This window comes from Onychomys torridus, chromosome 13, assembly GCF_903995425.1.
Source record: "Onychomys torridus chromosome 13, mOncTor1.1, whole genome shotgun sequence".
Lineage (NCBI taxonomy): Eukaryota > Metazoa > Chordata > Mammalia > Rodentia > Cricetidae > Onychomys > Onychomys torridus.
Window position 1 is genome coordinate 14,434,789 of NC_050455.1, and position 21,020 is coordinate 14,455,808.

Below are 21,020 nucleotides of genomic sequence, written 5' to 3' on the forward strand. Positions count from 1 at the left end.
GATTTTGGTTGACAGATCTTTTCAAAGTTTTACATAGGTCTTAATGTTTGGTAAATACATCCTTTATGATAAATGGCTGATATCTGCTTTAAATAACCAGGGAGAAGAAGCAAAGAGCAAACTGGAGAAGCAGCAAGCATGAAATAGAGAGGACACGATGTCACTAATGCTGAAACCACGGCTGGGCTCCACAGGGCTGGGATGAAGCTGCTACCCAGCTGGATGGTACTTGCCTACCATGCACAAACTTTGGTTTCAATCCCCACTACTGCATAAACCAGGAAGTAGTGGTGCACATTTATAATCCCAGCACTTGGGAGGTGGAGTTAGGAGAATCATATGTTCAAGATCATGTTTGACTAAACAATGAGTTGAAGGCAAGCCCTGAGTACATGAAAGCCTATCTCAAAAAAGAAAAAGGGGGGGGGGGGGGCTGGAGAGATGGCTCAAAGGTTAAGAACTGACTGCTCTTCCAGAGGTCCTGAGTTCAATTCCCAGCAACCACATGGGGGCTCAACAACCATCTGTAATGAAATCTGGTGCCCTCTACTGGCCATACATGCTGTATACATAATAAATAAATCTTTAAAAAAAAAAAAAGCTGAAAGTGGATGGTGTTCATGAAGTATCAAGCTACTCCTTATTTTGTGGGTGAGGTTTTTAGTTTTTTTTTTTCCTTTTGGCTTTTTGAGACAGGTTCTCACTATGTAGACCAGGCTAGCTCAAACTTGGAGATCCATCCGCCTCTGCTGGGGTTAAAGGTGTGTGCCACTACCACCCTTCCAGGCTGATTCTTCATGTTTTTATAGTCCCTTTTTTTGTGAACTTCCCATTCATATCATGTTGCCTGGTTTCAACTGAAATATTTGCTTTTCTTATTAATTTATGTTTATGAATGTCTTTTCATGCTTTAGATATCGTCTCTGGAGCAGCTGCTTAAAATTGAAATTTAGCATTTTCTATACTCACAACCTTTAAGAGATTTATGTAGTCAAATCTATTTCCTACATGAATCTTGGCCGACAGCCTGTTTAGAAAAGCATTTGACACACCAAGTAGTGGTAAATGTACATGCTTTCATGTTTGCACAATTGCTTTTTTTTAACGCAGGTGAAACAAGCCTTCTCTATGGCACTGGGAGGAATGAGGACTACTTGCTGACACTCCATTGGTTTTCATGGGTCTGAGTGTCTAAAAGGCAAAAGCCTTCCATGCAACGAGCATCCTCGTCACCACTGTTCTGTAAACACCTAACTCTTGTGACAGCATCCCTGTTTAGAGTAAAATGAGTTTACTGTCTACCTAGAAACTTACAATGGGTACTACCTCCACTTCTTCCAAGCATGCTTTTCTCAATATTTAGTCTAATTTTCTTGCTTAAAAAAAAAATCCTGGAGTCAGCAAAATGTGGGGTCAATGTATGAGAGTGATGATCTCTGAATTTGACAACCACAATTACAGAACCTGTATGGCAAAAGAAAACAGATTTCCATATGTGGTCCTCCGATACATACACACACACACACACACACACACACACACACACACACACACACACATCTCTCTCTCTCTCTCTCTCTCTCTCTTCCTAAGCAGGTAGTATATCCCATAATCTCAGTACCAAGAGGCTCAGGCAACAAAATCACAATTCAAGATTCAAGGCCAGTCTGGGCTACTTAAAAAAAAAAAAAAAAAAGATTTCTCTGGATTTTCAAATTATTTTGGAGATCACTATACTGACCCCTCCTTACAATTTTACATACTACTTTGTTATTCTAAATTTCAAAGCGAGAATTTTAGGGCAATAAAAAGTGACAGTTGGTGTTTAGCATAGCATTACATTAAATTAAATGTATTACAAGTACTAACACACCTGGCCACAGACAGATGATACAGCAGGTAAAGATGCTTGCAATGCAAACCTGATGACCTGAGCTCCACCCCAGAACCATGTAAAGTGGGAGGACAGAACCAACTCCAGAGTTGTCCTCTGACCTGTAGCAGGATGCCCCAGGGCATGCAACCCCCACCCCACCCTGACATCATATACGCATACACATGATAATAAATGTAAATGTTACAATTTTAGAAAGTACTAATACAGCATGAAACCAGAAAGTATCCTCTACTAGCAAATATAGGAAAACACTAGTCTGGCTGAATGTGATGACTCACTTGTCCCACCAGCACTCAGGAAACTGAGGATTATTTTGATGCCAGCCTATGCTACACAGTGATACCCTGGTTTGTTGTTAAAAGAAGAGGCGGAGGAGGGAGAGGAGGATGAGGAGGACGAGGAGGAAAAGAAGGGGAAGGGGAAGAAGAAGGGCAAGTACAGGAAGAGGAAGAAGGAGGAGAGGGGAAGGAAGGTAGGAAGGAACAAGGGAAGGAAAAGGAGAGAGACAGAGAAAGAAAGAAACAGGGCCTGGAGTGGTGGCATACACCTTTCTTAATACCAAACCTTGGGAGGCTGAGTCAAGCAGGCCAGCCTACGTCAATGAAACTCTGCCCAAACATGATGTACCCTCCAAACAGTAACAGAAAGAGTAGTATTCTAAGAGTTCCAAATACTAGATCCAATCGCAGCCTTCTGCAGTCCTGCTGCTGGAACAGCCATGACTAAAACCATCAAGAGATAAATGAGGGGCTGACTTTGAGACCTAGGAACTCAGCAAGCAGCATGATACAGACCCCAGTTTCTATGTAGCTAAAGGACAGAAACTTTAACAAATGCTGACATAAAAACTACTAAAAGGTTAATCTGGTTCACTAGCCAAAACACTAGGGATAAGAGGACCTAGCAAAAGAGAAAACTTCCTGTGTGTACATGTGGAGGGAGGGGTGTTTGCAAGTATATGTGTATACTACATGCATGCCTGGTGCCCACAAAGGCCTGAAGTGGGCACTGGATCCCCTGGAACTGGAGTTGGCAGCTGCCATGCAGGTGCTGGGAATGGCACAGGACCTGGAATAGCAGTCAGTGCTCTGAATCACTGAACCAGCTCTCCAGACCTAGTAACTGCCACCCTCCTGCCAAATACTACAGAACTAACCTGTAGCCACATTCCAACAGCAAAGGTCAGATGGGAAATCTGGAATTCCACCTTCACAGGACCCTGACACAAAGTCCTACAGCTTCTCGATAGCAAGGAAGCAGCACTTCCCAGAAGCAGCGTGTCATAGGAGACCTGCTCTCACAAAAGCCCAGCAGTAACCAGCAATACACTCATTCCCTTCCTCCCTGTGATGTCAGTGAAGACCTAGTGAATCCCCACCGGCCCCAACAGCCACCATACCTCCCTCCTATGCTGTGCTGTGTCTGAGATCCAGCTGAAACAAGACTGAGTTTAATAACTTTATGCAGTGAATCTGAATCAAAGCCAGACCTAGTGGTACTTACCTTCAAACCCAGTGGGATGCAGAGGCAGGGAAGATCTGTGAGTTCAGCTTGGTGTACACAATGAATTCCAGGACAGATAGGGCTACACCGTGAAACTGGTCTCAAAAACAAAACAAAATATGCATCAACTTCTTGGCGGGGGGGGGGGGGGGGGTTATCTGTTGTTTTCTGAGACAGGTTCTCACTGTTCTTAGAACTTGGGAGTGGTGTTTCTGGTTCCCAAGTGCTGATGGCACTTAGTTTTTATTCACCACAACTAAAGACAAGGTCTCAAACAGAATGAAATAACACAGCTGGGTGGTGGTGGTGCACACCTTTAATCCCAGTACTTGAGAGACAGAGGCAGGTGACTCTCTGTGAGTTCCAGGCCAGCCTGGTCTACAAAGTGAGTTCCAGGACAGGCTCCAAAAGCTACAGAAAAACCCTGTCTCAACCCCTCCCCCAAAATAAATACGTGCCAACACCAAGGAGATATGATAATCATCTTCATCTGACAAAAAACCTTAAGGCAGCCATCATAAAAACGCATGAAAATATGTTTAAAAATACATTTCAAATCTATGGGACAAGAAGCAAAGTAGTGCCAAGAAAGGAATCCAAACACCATAAATACACACCGTAGAAAAAAAATGTCTCAAATCAATAATGCAAGCTCAGAGCTCCAAAATCTAGGAAGGCATATAGGTACCACAAAATAAACCTAAGCAAGCAGAAGGGAAGAAATAGTGAAGAGATCAATTAAATTGAAAAGGAGGAAGGGGCGCTGGAGAGATAGCTCAGTGGTTAAGAGCACTGGCTGCTCTTCCAGATGACCCGGGTTCAATTCCCAGCACCCACATGGCAGCTCACAACTGTAACTCTAGTTCCAGTGAATCTGACACCTTCACACCAATGCACACAAAATAAATTTAAATAAATCATTTAAAATTAAAAAAACAAAAACAAAAACAAAAAAACAAGGGTGGCAGTGGCGCACGCCTTTAATCTCAGCACTCGGGAGGCAGAGGCAAGTGGATCTCTGTGAGTTCGAGGCCAGCCTGGTCTACAGAGCAAGATCCAGGACAGGCACCAAAACCATACAGAGAAACCCTGTCTGGGGGGTGGGGGGAAAAGAGGAAGGAATTGAACAAAGCCCACTCTTGGAAAAGATCAATGCAACTGAAAACTCCTAGCTCTGGCTAGCCCAAAACTCAATGCACACCATGTTGGCCTTGAGCTAAAACAGATCCACCTGCCTTTGCCTCCCTAGTAATGGGGTCAAAGGTGTGCACCAACACGCTGGCCAACTAAAAACTCTTTCGCATGAGTGGCCAAGGAAAGCAGGAAGAAAGGGGCCGGTCATCAGTATTAGGAACTATGCAAGGATGTCATTCTCTGAAGAGGTCACAAGTTTCTAATGGGACCTTTACTTTTAAAATGAAAAGCAAAATATTGTACAACTCTCCTTTTATTTTCTGAGAGCCGATCAATAATTCATTTACTACATACCTATAAAATGTCTACTGAGCTGTTCCGGAGGAAAAAAAACTGGGCAAAAGGATGTCTTCCAGTAATAAAAAATTCAACACAGACATGTTAAAAACATATGTAATAAATGCTATAATAACAATGCCAGAAAGAACTAGGAAAGTGAAACCCTCCTCTTAATAAGAAAAACAAATGATATACTCAAGTTACATGGTTAGCATCAGAGACAGATCTGCTACTCTGGAGTTTTAAGGCAAAAAGAAATGTGTGTTAGTTTTGCTGTGACACTTTAAAGGGTATGTGCAGTGGAACAATCCTGTCTACACTGTGAAGATTTATCACTCAAGTTAGTTTAATAAAATGCTGATTAGCCAGTAGCCAGGTAGGAAGTACAGTCAAGGCGACCAAACTAAGGGTGATGGGAAGGAGGGCGGAGTCAGAGGGTCGCCAGTGAACAGAGAAGCAAGATGAGAATGCCATACTGAGAAAAGGAACCAAGACACATGGCTAAACATAGATAAGAATTATGAGTTAATTTAGATTTAAGAGTTAGCTAGTAGCAAGTCTGAGCTATCTGGCCCAACATTTATAATATAAACCTCTGTGTAGTAATTTGGGAAGCAGCTGCCAGGTACTTGGGAACAGGTGGTTGGAATGAGAACCATCTGCTTATAGGTAATGGTATGAGCACAGTGTCTGACACGTGCTTTGCTAAGATGGAAAATCCATTAAATCTGTGTTCAAGTGGAAAACAGTGAGAACAGGATTCAGTGCTACCTGTGGTTTGGGGAGTCATGAGTTGAGAGTTGGAACACATGCCCTGTGGGAGAGTAGGACTACTGTAATGGTTGAAAACTCTAAAACATGCCAGGCGGTGGTGGCGCACACCTTTAATCCCAGCACTCGGGAGGTAGAGGCAAGCGAATCTCTGTGAGTTCCAGGCCAGCCTGGGATACAGAGTGAGATCCTGGACAGGCTCCAAAGCTACACAGAGAAACCCTGTCCTCGAGAAAAAAAAGAAAAGAAAAAGAAGAAAGAAAATAAAAAGAAAACTCTAAAACTTGAGCAAAAAATGGGAATCTACAAACACAATCTTAGTGAATTAAAAGTAGGATAAACTCAAAAGGACTTACACAGAGACAGCTACACTCAAACTATGGAAATGACAACAGTGAGCTCTGAAAAGCATAACAAGTAACTGTTCTCTGTACAAGGAAACTAAAAGCCAATTTCTCTCAGAAACAATGGGCATTAGAAGGCAGAGACAACATCAAGTCCTGAAATGGGTGGAATTAACCAACAATTGTGAGTGGGCACAACTGTTTCTGCCTGTAATCGCAGCACACAGGAGCCTATGGTGGGATTACATGAGTTCAGGCACAGACTGAGCTATGAAACAACCCTTAAAAACGGGTTTTTATTTTTTGCCTGTATGGGTGTTTTGCTTGCATATATGTCTGTACCACTTGGGTGTCTGGTGCCTAGAGTCCAAAAGATCCCCTAGAACTGGAGATACAGTTGTGAGATGCTCTATGGGTGCTGAGAATTGAATCCAGGTCCTCTGGGAATAGCCAGTGTTCTTGAGTACTGTACCATTTTTCCAGCCCCCAGAAGACTGCCCTTTAAAGCTGAAAGAAAGCCTAAGGTTACTGTGTAATATTCTTTTATACTGAAGATGTGTCAGTGTGACTGGTTTAATAAAGAGCTCAATGGCCAATAGCAAGACAGGAAGAAGTTAGGCAGGACTTCTGGGGGCAGAGAGGTCTCAGGGAAGAAGAAAGGCAGAGTGGCCAGCCAGATGGAGAAGAAGCAAGATGGTCAGTACAGAGTATAACCAAGCCATGTAAAAGAACACAGATTAAAAACATGGGTTAATTTAAGTTATAAGAGCTATTGGGTAGCTTATAATAAGTTTTGGTTTTACTCGATCACTGGGCAAGCTTCAGTGTAACATTTCACTAATAGGAAAAGAATTTGTACTGTATCAAGCTGATAACAAAAAAAAATTTTAATAAATTAATTGTTTTTAAAAAAGAGCTATTGGGGCAAGCCTAAGCTATAGGCCGAGCTTTCATAATTAATAAGTCTCTATGTTGTTTTTTGTGAGCTGGCAGCCCAAAGAAAAATCTGCCTGCATAAGACCTTTCAAACTAAGGCAAGTTAGTTCAACACTAGTAGACCTAACATATAAGGCATACTAAAAGGACTCCTTAAAGCTAATCTGAAAAACACTAGATAATAATTAAAAGTCCTAAGAAATAATACTCAACAGAAAGGGTAAGTATGAAGACAAACACAAAAGCCAGGATTACTCTCTTTTTTATTTGTAACTGTTACATGGTTCAGCAGGACGATCCAGTCACTGACTTAGCTTATTTAATTTTATTTCTAAATCCGGCCAACCCCTTCCTGTAATCTCTTCCAACCCTTCTCCCCTCCAGTTACCTTAGCTCCCAGTCATTTACTTGGGGAGGGGAGGGACAAAGAGAGGTGCAGGTTTGGAGGTCAGGACAATTGCAGGAGTCTCCTTGCATCATGTGGGTTCAGGGGCTCAAACTAAGGTTGTCAGTCTTGGCGAGTGCCTTTACCTACTGAGATACCTCAGTGGCCTCTTACTGAGGTCTTTAAGACAAAGAATGGGCACCACCTTCTATGGAACAGAGACAATGGCACTAATGATGGCCTGCATGGCAGAACTTTCAGAGTAAGGCCTATAGTAATGGACAACTGGATGACTACTGTGGAACCCTCAATCCTGGCCTTCCTGACTGCTTTAAGCATTCTGGTGTGATCACATCCCTAATTCTTTGGATTTTTGGAGCCTATCTCATGGGGACAATCAGTGCACTCACTGATTCACCCCTGACAGTCTAGGGAGGTAGTGGGAGTTTTAGGAAGTGAGGCCTAACTGCAGTGAGCCAGGTTAGACTTGGAGAGTATACCTTGTCTTTAGCCAGTCACTTAAGTCCTCTTTCTGCTTCTTGGCCACCATGAACCAAGCTTTGCTCTACTACATACATGCCCCTTGCCCTGATATTCTTCCTTATGTTAGGTCCAAAAGCAATGGACCTACTGATCAAGGATGAAACCTCTGAAACCATGGGCTTTTGTTTGTTTCTGTTTATTTGAGACAGTGTGTCTTTGTGTAGCCTTGACTATCTTGGAACTCACTCTGTGGACCAGGCACCATGCTGTCAAGGGTATTTTATTTGGTTGGTAAACTGGAGTCCATCTTACTATGTAGACAAGACTAACCTTGAATTTGTGTCTCTGTTTCCAGAATGCTTTGATTAAAGTTGTGCAACCTCATACTTGAAAATAAAAATCAAAATGCAAAAAAAAAGTACACATTTATTCATTAGTGCCTATGATAGTTTGAATGTATGTAATTGGCCCCCAAAAGCTCATAGGGAGTGGCACTAACAGGAGGTTGTGGCTTTGTTGGAGTAGGTATTGACCTTGTTGGAGGAAGTGTATCATTATGGAGGTGAGCTCTGAGGTCTCATATATGCTCAAGCCATGTCCAGTGTCTCAGTTCACTTCCTGGTGCCTTTAGATCAACATGTAGAATTCTCAGCTCCTTCTCCAGCACTATGTCTGCTGCCATGCCCCATCATCATGATAATGGACTAAACCTCTGAACTGTAAGCCACCTCATTAAATGTTTCCTTTATAAAAGTTGCCACAGTCATGGTGTCTCTTCACAGCAATCAATAGAAACCCTAAGACAGAAAGATGGGAAACAGAAAAAACAGGAAAGAGAAAGAACATACAAGTACACACAAAAAGTACAAAGTGGTAGTACTATTTTTATTAAGATAAAACTCACTTAACAAAATAACCACATTAAGGCAGACAATTATTCAGGAGTGCTTAGCACATTTGTGAGATTATGTAACCATACTCTATGTAGTTCCAATACATTTTCAGTTCCTCACAGACCCATCATATCATTAAACATGCATTCCTACTTCCCTCCTTCCTCCCTTCCCTCCCCTCTGAACTACCACTTTCTATTCTATGATTTTTCTCTAATTTATGTATTTCATATAACAGAATTATACAGTATATGACCTTCTATGTAAGGCTTTTTGCTTTCTATGATGTGTATAAGGTTTGTCCACCCTGCTATATATATCAGCACTTTCTTTCTTTTTGTGGTTGAGTATTACTCTAGTATATGGAAAGATCACATTTGTTTAACTATTCATCTGGTGGTGGAAATTCAAGTCCATGATTAAGAAAATCATTGAGTTTGGGGTTAGAGGCTCAGAAATTAAGAGTACTTGCTGCTCTTGCAGAGGACCAAGGACCAGTTCCCAGAACCAACAATGGGCAGCCCACAATTGCCTGTAATTCCAGCACCAGAGGATCTGATGTTCTCTTCAGGCCTCCAAAGGAATCTGCACTCACAGGAATACATTCCCCAACACATACACACATAATTTGTTTTTGGTTTTTTTGTTTCTTTTTTCAAGACAGGGTTTCTCTATGGAGCCTTGGCTGTCCTGGAACTCACTCTGTAGACCAGGTTGGCCCCAAACTTAGAGATCCACCTGCCTCTGCCTTCTGAGGGCTGAGATTAAAGGCATGAATCACCACCACTCAGCTCATAATTTTTTTTAAAAAAAAATCTAAAAATTCAGGCTGGAGAGATGGCTCAGCGGTTAAGCAGACTGGCTGCTCTTCCAGAGGCCCTGAGTTCAATTCCCAATAACCACAAATTGGCTCACAACCATCTCTAGTGGGATTTGCTGCTCTCTTCTGGCATAAAGGCATACATGCAGATAGGGCACTCATACATAAAATAAATAAATCTTTTTAAAAATGTTAAAATATCTAAAAGTTCAACTAGTCATGAGTGTGTTGAGGTATACAGCAGAATTAATACCATCTAAACCATCAGCTGTAAACATATCAGCGGACTCAGTGTTCATAAATGTAAAATGCCCAGGCAACTCTGAGTCAGAGTAACACTAAGTAAGACCTAACACACAGCATGTGTTCAGAGAAAGACATAGTATTTGTTATGAGAAATCAGCTCATGGGGTTAGGGAGGCTGTTAGGTCCCCAGATCCACAGGACAAACTAGAAATTCAACAAAACCGATAGTGTGGCTCTAGTTGAATCCCTGATCAGGAGTGCCAACAGAGTTCTGAAGGCTGTGTAGGCTGGAGACTCAGGTTGAGCACCAGATATTTCTGTTAAAGTTGGTAAGTGGGGGGAAAGCACTGCCTGGGGGCTGGAAGGATGTCTCAGTGGGTAAGAGCGTATGTTCCTGCAAGACTAGGGATCAGTTCCCAGCACCCACACAGTGGCTTCACAACCATTCATAATGCCAGTTCCAGGAGATCAAACGCCCTGTTGACATTCATGGGCACCAAACACACATGTGATACACAGACACATGCAGGCAAAACACTCACACGTAGATCTTTAAAAAAAAAAAAAAAAAAATGCAGGGAGACCTTGCCCCTCCCCCCCCCAAAAAAAAGAGACTACCTTGTACCAGACACTCTGAAGACTGTAGCATGAGGACTGACAAGAATCAAGTCAAGTACCAGCATGAGCTATACAGCACATACCAAGACAGGACCACATTTCAGCAAGACTCTTAACTCAAAAAAACAACCAAACAAAAAGCAATACTTTATAATATACTGCTAAGACAATTGGAGGATCTGGTAGTTTGGCTGGAATACAGTCCTTGACTACTCAAATTAAATTTGTTTTTTAAGAATAATCTATAAAATTGCTCTGAAGAGGTAGAGACAGGTGGTGTTAGTATTCTACTCTTTTGTGGGGGGGGGGGGGCTTGCCACCCAACTCCCAAATAAACCACACATAGAGGCTTATTCTTAATTATGAATGCCCAGCCTTAGCTTGGCTTCTTTCTTGCCGGCTTTCCTTATCTTAAATTATCCCTTCTACCTTTTGCCTCTGGGCTTTTCCTGTTCTCTTACACCGAGGCTTGCTGCTTGTATAGCTGGGTGGCTGGGCCCTGGAGTCCTCCTCCTTCTCTGGCTCCAGTGTCTCCTCCCAGATTTCTCTCTATATATATTCTCTCTGCCTGCCAGCCCACCTATCCTTTTTCCTGCCTTGCTATTGGCCAGTTCTTTATTAGACCATCAGGTTTTTAGACAGGCTCAGTAACACAGCTTCACAGAGTTAAACAAATGCAACATAAAAGTAACACACCTTAAAATAATAAGATGCAGAGCAAGTAAGTCAAAGCCGGCCTAAGTTACATAAGACCCTGACTATAAGTAAATAAGAAATGAGTAAACTCAAAATCACAACCTAGGAACAAAAACTAGTATTACTCAGGATGTTTGCAAATACTAAAGATGAAGGTAACATGTTGAGTGAAATGGTGAGCTTTACTTCAACTGTCTCTGAATAAGAACTATGTTCCCTAAAACTGGACCAAAGTGCCACAGGATAAACATCTCAACAATACAGATCATTTTCTTAATCTACAAAAACACAACTGACTTTTTTCGGTTGAGTCTTTTTTCACAAGGAAGACAGAAAGGGAGGGAGGATAGTGAACAAGTTTGAGAACCACTTATAACCACGACACACGCAGACTAAGACTAGTTAGACTAAAAAGGTTGCTGTCACAAAGATTAGGAGAGTAAGAGATTGAAATGATGCCCTCCCAAATACCAAAATGCCTTTTTCTTGCAACCTGTAAGCTGATTTAACAGCTAATACAGAAAAACAAGAACACACAAGAAAATTCTGAAGAAGGAAAGAGCTGTGGGGCAGGAGCAGTGGGTGATGCCCTGCAGCCATGGAATCAGAGTAGCAACAGTACCTGAGGACACAGACCAGCAGGGCCAAACAATGAGGAGCCACCAAAGGTTATCTCAGAGGCTACTTCCCTCCCTTCCTCCAAGACAAAATCAGTTAGAAATGTTCCATGAAAATGCCAGGGCAAGTGCCCACATTCAAATGATCAGAGCAGCTGAGAACGCAGCTCAGTACAGTTGTCTAAGAAATTCTACTTACTAATGAACTTTAAAGGTCTTCCCTAAACTAAGCTAGGTCCCCTGTAGAGTTACGCAGTAGCAGAATCCATTCCCTGGCTGCCATGTAAGCTCCGAGAAAAGGAAGAAAGTTGAGTCATTTTATCTGCTAAATCATCTTAGTCCATTAAGAGGAATGCAACACTCTCTTCCTGATAAAGCAACAGATCATTTGAAATGTACACATTTCAAATGAATATTCATTTTATTAAAACAAACAAAAACAAATACCTTGGGCTGGGGAAATAAATGGTTCGTGCCTGGTGCACAACCTGAATTCAATTCAATTCCCAGAACCCATAAAAGTCAGGCAGTGCATTCCAGCAATGAGGAGGCAGAGACAGGCAGATCCCTGGGACACACTGGCTAGCCAGCTTACCCTAATCAGTAAGCCCTAGAGAAGAGACCCTATCTCAAAACACCAGGTACTTTCTGAGGAAAGACATCATCCACAACCTCTGGCACTGACATATACATAAATATAGGTTACACTCACATCCATGCATAGAAACACACATAAGAAACTTCTTTTATATTATGTACATGGCATGTGTGTCCTTTGGTAGGCATGGGGAGGTCAAAGGACAACTCTTTTCACCATGGAGGTAGCAGGAAAAGAACTCAAATCATCAGGCCTGGCAGCAAACACCTTTACAAACTGAACCATCTTACACACCGGTTCCTCTAATTCTTTTTAAACCTGTAAAATTATACTTGTTTGTTTAATGTAAGAGCACATGTTTATTTTATTAGAAATTAAAGGTAAGTTGCTTAACTAGGAACAACAACAAAAGTCGCCACTTTTTTTAAAAATGTACATCACAGGAAAGAAAACCTAAAGATTATATTACAAGGCAGGGGGAATTTCAATTCAGAGGAATTGGTATTTTAGAAGGACCATGTCTGCCTATGGCACAGCAACACATCTTCTGCTTCTTATCTAACTACCAATTCATAGGAAATATAAATATCCCTTAGAATCTAGCCTGTGGGTCCCCTGGGACCCTCAAAACCACCTCCTGGAGTCCATGGAATTAGAATTACCTCTACAACAATGCTCAATTATTCTCCATCTTTTCCTGCTCCTCTCACACATCAGTGGGGCCTTACAGCAGTCAGGAGATGTGTGATGTAAGAGACTGAATTCAGAAACAAACATGAAAGTTCATTTCCCACTAAGGCACTCTAAAGATCCGCAGGGGCTGAGGTAGTGGTAGAGTGCTTACTCACTTAGAGACCCAAAACTCTACCCACAGCACCACAAACAATGTAAAAATAGCCATTCCTCTTCCTAACATTCTTTTAGGTAACATACTTTGATCAAAACATTCAAGTTGATGCCGGGCAGTGGTGGTGCACGCTTTTAATCCCAGCACTCTGGGAGGCAGAGGCAGGCGGATCTCTGTGAGTTCGAGGCTAGCCTGGGGTCTACCAAGTGAGATCCAGGAAAGGTGCAAAGCTACACAGAGAAACCCTGTCTTGGAAAACCAAAAAAAAAAAAAAAAAAAAAAAAAAAAAAAGGGGCTGGAGAAATGGCTCAGAGGTTAAGAGCACTGACTGCTCTTCCAGAGGTCCTGAGTTCAATTCCCAGCAACCACATGGTGGCTCACAACCACTTGTAATGAGATCTGGTGCCCTCTTCTGGCCTGCAAGGGACACATGCAGGAAGCGTACTGTGTACATAATAAATAAATCTTAAAAAAAAAAAAAAAAATCAACGTTGCATGAAGTTAACTTAGTAATACTTAACAAATGTAGTAAATGCAAATAAACATCACAAATTTTAAAAAAAGATGAAGAAAGAAAAAAGAAGCTAACATGTTTTAGGTATTAATAATTACCTGCTGAAGATGGGAGACAACTACATGATGTTTATATTTGACATGTTTCATGATTTGTTTTTCTTGATTGGCCTACCAACTGATAATTTAAATTTTCTATCCAAAAAAATGATACAAAATCACTTTCTACTGCAAGTATTATTCCTGGAAAGGGATGTGAAAAAAAAAAAATCTATGAAAACGAGGAAAAAGTGATGCAGCTACAATTCAATTACCTTCAAAGACACAGTTGGTATTGGTTTGAGAAGAACAATTCTTTTGTTGTTACTGTTGTTTTGTTTGAGACAAGGGTTTCTCTGTGTAGCCCTGGCTGTCCTGGAACTCCCTCTGTAGACCAGGCTGGCCTCAAAATTCAGAGATCTACCTGCCTCTGCTTCCCTGGTGCTAGAATTAAAAGGTGTGTGCTACCACCGCCCAGCCTATCAATTCTTTTCAACTATGAAAACAGTATTACACAACATAAGAAATTGTCAATTTATAACAGAATCTCAAGGACATATTATATATTGCTTTTTTATTTTTTGTTTTGTCTTTTTTTTCTTTTTTTTTGGGGGGGGGGTTTCAAGACAGGGTTTCTCTGTGTAGCTTTGCACCTTCCCTGGAACTCACTTGGTAGCCCAGGCTGGCCTCAAACTCACAGAGATCCTCCTGCCTCTGTCTCCCGAGTACTGGGATTAAAGGCATGTGCCACTAACGCACGGCATTTGTTTGTTTTTTTGAGACAGGGTTTCTCTGTGTAGTTTTGGTGCCTGTCCTGGATCTCTCTCTGGTGACCAGGCTGGCCTTGAACTCACAGAGATTCGCCTGGCTCTGCCTCCTGAGTGCTGGGATTACAGGTGTGCACCGCCACCGCCAGGCCTATATTGCTGTTTTTAAAGCAAATGTTCTAAAACCAAACAAATTAGAGCAGGTAATATATAGTACTTACTTTATTGTTTTATTAACATCATCTCTTACTAATCTAAAGCATTATCAGTGAATACAAATTCAACAAATGCCTAAGAATTTTCATCAAAGGTAATCAATCAACTGAGCTAAAACAACGAAAAACTGAAATAAGAAAACCCACAGGAGCCCATTATCTGCTTCAGACATGCCACACCACTACCACCACACCCCACTTACAACACAATATAGAATGATAGTTTCCTAGCACATGACCACGGTGCTGAATGGGATGAAGATCCTGAACACCACCAATGAGCAAAAGCACAGGGAAGTGGAAGAGCACTCAGGTGAGGCCCTACACAGTACCGCCTGTGATGAGGAACGGAATGTGGGGGCAGACTGATGCAGACCATGTGAGGTCTGTGCAGAAGCAAGCTCACCACCACCACCACCAGCAGCACGGTCTTCACAGTCATTCAAACATCTATTTACATGTCGTTCTTTTTTTCTAAGTATAAAGCATTTCACCATGTACCGGCACCCCTGAGCCCCGCTCATAGCACACCTTACATTTGCCCACACACTTACACCACTATCTTTTTAATATATTGAACATTTCCTAACACAGATCTCATTCCTTCCTTTTCATTCCATAATGGTAATCATTATGTTGGAATACAGTGCTCAATCACTGCTTTTCACATGGCTTTTGTTTTGTTGAGGTGGTTTGTTTTGAGGCAAGGTCTATGTAGCCCAAACTAGAGTTGAACTTTAATCTGCCTGCCTCAGCCTCCAAGTTGGAATTGTAGGTAGACCAGAGCTATACGTACATTCTTTGTAACTGCAGCTTGCATAAACACTAGATTTTGAGAGTTTTCTAACTTTTCTAAATGCAAACTGGTCCTGATTGTTGTAACCAAGATTTGGTTGTTCCTTAATTCAGTTATGCTGTTTCACATAGCTCTATCAGGAGTGCCCAATCTTTTGACAACACACTGTCACCCTTAAAACTCACAGTCAAGAAAGAACCATGCAAAGAGGGCTGCAAAGACGGCTCAACAGGTAAGAACAATTGTTCTTGCAGAGGACTGGAGTTGGGCTCTGGGCACAGCCAGTTTCAGAGGTTTCAACACCCTCTTCGGGACTCCTCAGGCACACAAATGGTGCACAAACATACATATGCACCTTACACATAAATAAAATTTAAAAAACATTTTCTGTGCAACAGAATGACCAAAGAACAACAAAAAACACACATTTAAAAAAAAAATCACGCTGGGTGGTGGTGGCGGCGCACGCCTGTAATCCCAGCACTCGGGAGGCAGAGGCAAGCGGATCTCTGTGAGTCAGAAGCCAGCCTGGGCTACAGAGCTAGTCCCGGACAGGCTCCAAAGCTACAGAGAAAGGGGGGGAGGGGATCACATACTGTCATGTTCAGACTCTGTTGGGCAGCATTTATATGGGCTGCATGGAGCCCGGCAGCTGCAGATGCACACACTGTCTAGTTTACTGACTAAAAATTAAAGCAACAACGAAACTGCTGGAAATGACTAACTTGTGTGAATATCACAATTTAAAGGCCATTTTTACAAGCTGTAAATGTAACTCAACGGTCTTCTTTCCTTACCACACAGGACCTAGACCATGTGCCCTCTTCACATCCCTACAGTTTTATCAACTTCATGTCTTATAGAAATCAATCATTTAACTACTGCGAACCAGGAGACTATCACTATATAGAAAATTGTAAGGCTGGGGGTTATGAGAATACAGTACTGTGGTGTACAAGGCCTCGGGTTCAATCCCCAGTACTACACCCCCACCCCCCAAAAGTAAGTTATTTTCATTTTTCTGATAAGGTTGCAATACACCACTCTGTACCCATGTGCTCTATTTCAGGACATATTCCTAGCAAGAGGACATTGATGTCAACAGGCATATATATATATTTCATTAGAGGTCAAGTTCATCTCTAAAGCAGGTATACCACTTTAACTCTTCCACCAAGCAGTGTTGTTAATGTTTCTCTTTATACTCAACAATTCTTGATATTATCATGATCTTTTACTTACTTATGGGGACAGCATCTATGTAGCCCTATCTGTCCTGGAACATTATATCCACCAACTTCTGTCTCCCAAGTGCTGGGGACTAAGGGTATGTGCCACCACACCTGGCTTATCATATTTTTTAACTGCCAAACTAATCAACCATTGATATCATTGGTCTCTTTTTTTCCTAATTACTAAGTGTCACTTATTGACCTTTTCGGGTCTCTTCAGGCAAAAAGTGCAGAAAGGTGCTGTCATTTTTATGATGGGTTCCTACTGTCCTGACCCTGTGTTGGCTGCATGTTTGTAAATGCTTTCCTGCCTGCTGACTTTGAAATTCACAGCTACTTTCCAAGCTCCCACTATTAGTGTTTCTCAGAGCTTTTTGCTTTTCCGAGACAGGGTCCACTCTGTGTAGCCCTGGCTGTCCTGGAACTCGATTTGTAGACCAGGCTGGTCTTGAACTCACAGAGATCTGCCTGCCTCTACCTTCAGAGTGCTGGGATTAAAGGCTTGTGCCGCCACCGCTACCACCACACCACCGGAATTCTCAAAGCTTTTGATCCCCTCAACTGAAACCCAACCCAAGTAATCAAACTGAAAATCTGAACAGTAGCTCAATTTCTCGCTCTGTAGACCAGACTGGCCTTGAATTCACACAGATCCGCCTGGCTCTGCCTCCCAAGTGCTGGGATTAAAGGCATGCACCACTGCCGCCAGGAGCTCAATTTCTTTTAAAAGCGATCTTCTTAACCACAGCAAACACACAAGACAATCTGACCTCCACATGTACCCACATGCAAGTAAGTACACACAAACAGTAAGTGTAATACGAAAGGCGGCTGGAGAAATGGCTCAGAAGTTATGAGCACTTGCTCTTGCAGAGGAGCGGGGTTCAGTTCCCAATACCCACATCCAGTCAAAACACATCTACTTGTAACTTCAGTTTCAGCGAACCCAATGCCCTCTTCTGGGATCCATGGGCACCAGGTACAGCAAGAAGAGAACATACATAATTAAGGCATACATCATACACATAAAACTAATTTTATTAATGTAATTAAAAAGAAAAAAGAGTTGTCTGGCGGTGGTGGCGCACACCTTTAATCCCAGTACCTGGGAGGCAGAGGCAGGCAGATTTCTGAGTTTGAGACCAGCCTGGTCTACAGAGGGAGTTCCAGTACAGCCAGGGATACACAGAGAAACCCTGTCTAGAAACACACACATACATACTTACATACACACACACACACACACACACACACACACACACACACTCCATCAAAAAAAAGTTAAAGCCCAGACACTTCATATGAAATCTATGCAAATGTCTGAAACAATAAAGAACAGCACCACTGTATTCAATGACTTAAAAATTAAAGGTACAATTCAGATTAAGCCAATGAAAAAAGACAGCATCTCACTGTGTACTATATAGCCCTGGCTGACCTGGAGCTCCCTTACCTCAAATACAAGAGAGCCTCTGACTCCTGTGTGCTAAGATTAAAGGTGTGTGCCACCACACCGGGCCACCAATACCTATTTTATTTTCTGTGGGTCTAACACAAACTAGCTCTTTACACATAAAGTTACTCAGCAGAAATGAACTGAATGTTTGCGTTGTCAGTGAGCAAAAGACATCCGTTTAAAAGGGTTCGCTTTGCTATGGGTATCACTATTAAATATTCTGTAAAATGAAGACGCTGAACTTTGGGTCCTTAGATTAATGTCATTTTCAGGTAAGGCATCTACAATCCAAAACTAAAAAATTCGCCAGACAAGATCCTTTTTCCTACCAAACAATCACTGTATACTCCGCATTACGTGGAGTAAACTCGCGGTTCAAAAACTGCCATACCTGTATTAGTTATGCGTGAGCAAACTGATAGATCATAGAAAGAACACAACTACCAACCCTACATTTTTTTTTTCCTTTCAACTTCTTGATTTTTTTTCCTACTCTTATCCTCCATGAAAAACTACAGGATGAGAAAAATGCCGACTGCGTGAGTTTCGGGCTCTAACCGGGTGCTGGGCCCAAACCTCTCGATACTGACCCAATTCTTGGTTGTGGGATTTTTTTGATTATTTACTCTTTTAGTCTGTCACCGAGGACCAAGCACCGGTTCTCACGGAGGCGTGGTGAACGAAGAGAGGGACACGCTACTCCCCCGCCCGCAGACCCCGGGAAAGTACTCGCGAGCCCTGGCGGGGACTCAGGAGAGCCCGGGTGGGACACGCAGAGCCAGGGCTAAAAGCCGAGTCCCAGGGAGTCGGGGTGGTTCACGGAGTGCCAGGGGCAAGATGCCGGGACCCACGGAAAGGACGCGGGATCCAAGAAACTGGGGTGCGGCGCGGGATGCTAGGAGCCCGGCGCAGGGCGCGGGATCAGAGAACCCGGGACTGGATCACCAAGAACCTGGGTTAGGTCGCAGGGAGGCGGCGCGGGAAGCTTTCCGGGACCGAATTACCAGGAACCTGGGAAAAACTAGGGAGCCCGGGCGGAACTCAGGGAGCCGGCGCGGGGAGTTCGGGGTGGCAAGCTAGGAACCTGGGGAGAGACGGGGAGCCTGGAGCAGGACCGCGGATCCAGGAAGCCGGGAAGCCCGGGGCGGGACGCGCCTGGCCGCTCACCTTTGCGAAGCTCCCGCTCCCACACCGTGACGATGGGCCGCGAGTGTTTGCGATGGTGGATGAGCCACAGGGACAGGGTCTGCACGCTCTGCTGCGAGTTGCTCAACTCGGACAGCTTCTTCTCCAGCGCCGCCTCAGAGAAGGCGGACATCCCTCCGAAACCACGTTCGCGCCGTCCCACGCCGTGGAGCCGAGGGGAGGAGAGTGTCGCCGCCCTCGTCGCCGCCTCGCCCCCACACCCCACCCTTCCCCACGCCCTCACCACCGCCACCCCCGAGTCCGAGGCCGGCCGCAACCTAGCAAGATGGCGCCCGGCCGGCAGTGACGTCATGCGCCGGGCCCCGCCCCTCGCGCTGCTCATCCTGGGAAAGGAGACGCCGCGGCCGGGAGGCGGGAGTGGAAGAGGGCTCTGAGCGGAAGAGGCGGGAACTAAGCGAGTGAAGGGAAAAGGGGCGGGGCGGGGCGGGGGCGGGCCTCCTGGGGCGTGGCCAGGCCTCCGGTGAGCGGTACTGGGCTTTCAGAGTCCTTGTTCCTAGGGAAAACTGGTCTGCTACGTTAATAGTGATGACAGATCTCTGAGTAGCTTTGTCCGTTGATATAAATTGGTGCAGCCACTTTGGAGGACAATAGGCATGATCGATTACATTAAATACCACATAATCCTGATGGTGACAACCGCCGAGTGTTGGGGGTCCGCATAGGTACTATATATAGTATGACCCTGTCTAAAATCAAACAGGGCTGGGGGTGTAGCTCCGCGGTACACTGCTTGCCTAGCATACACGAGGCCCTGGCTCAAACCTCAGTCCCGTAATTAAATAAGCGAACATACAAATGTGGGCTGGGTAGCTGGGTAGCGTTCTTGCCGAGCAGGAAGTTCTGTGCTCCTTCCCCAGCAAAGCATTAAAAAACCTGGCCTGAGCCGGGTTGTGGTGGTGCACGCCTGTAATACCAGCAATAGGGAGGCAGAGTCAGGCCGATCTCTGTGGTGGGTTCGAGGCCAGCCTGGTCTACAGATCTAGTCCAGGACAGGCTCCAAAGCTACATAGAAACACTGTCTCTGAAACAAAAAAACAAAAACAAAAAAACAGCAACAACAACAACAACAACAACAAAATCTGGCCTGCTAGTGCATGCCTGCAATACCAGCACTTGGAAAGAATCAGAAATTTGAGTCTTGGCTATATGGCAAATTTGAGACCAACTTAAGACAGTGAGAACCTGTATCAAAAAAAGGTGGGGGACTGGAGAGGTGGCTCAGGTACTGAGAGTGTTTATTGCTCTTGCAGAGGACCTGATTTCAATTCCCAGCACCCACATAGGGCAGGTCACAACCACTTGTAACCCCAAATCCAGGGACTCTAACACCCTTTTCTTGGCACCTGCTTACATACATGCACAACACATAAAAATAAAATAAATACTTATTTTTAAAAAAAGCAAAGCAAGAACCAAGGGGTCACCAAGGTTTGGCTTGTTTTTTTTTTTTTTTTCCAGACTCAGCTATTGCCAACTGAGTATGATTGTTAACGTTCAAGTCAATGGACACCAGTCATCATTGCTCTGTGGCCTGCTGGGCCAAGCCCGATCCTCGGTACTTGCTTTTCCTGCTCCTCCAGGTGTGTCTTGAATTCCATCCAGAAGCCTAGGAACTGAAAGGTGCTTTGTGTCCTCGATGCTAACTGCTCATCTCCTACGAGTTACTCCT

At 43.6% G+C, this 21,020-nt stretch overlaps 1 protein-coding gene across 2 annotated transcripts in view; it reads right to left on the reverse strand.

The window, feature by feature from the left end:
* Rprd1a (regulation of nuclear pre-mRNA domain containing 1A) overlaps positions 1-19,612 on the reverse strand; it is a 55,624-nt gene extending 36,012 nt beyond the window's left edge. For both annotated transcript variants that reach the window (XM_036204573.1, XM_036204575.1), the window contains exon 1: positions 19,313-19,612. In XM_036204573.1, coding sequence (XP_036060466.1) covers positions 19,313-19,463 — 151 coding nt within the window. In that variant the 5' untranslated portion in view covers positions 19,464-19,612. The remainder of the gene's footprint in view (positions 1-19,312) is intronic.
* Between the last annotated feature and the right edge of the window lie 1,408 nt (positions 19,613-21,020).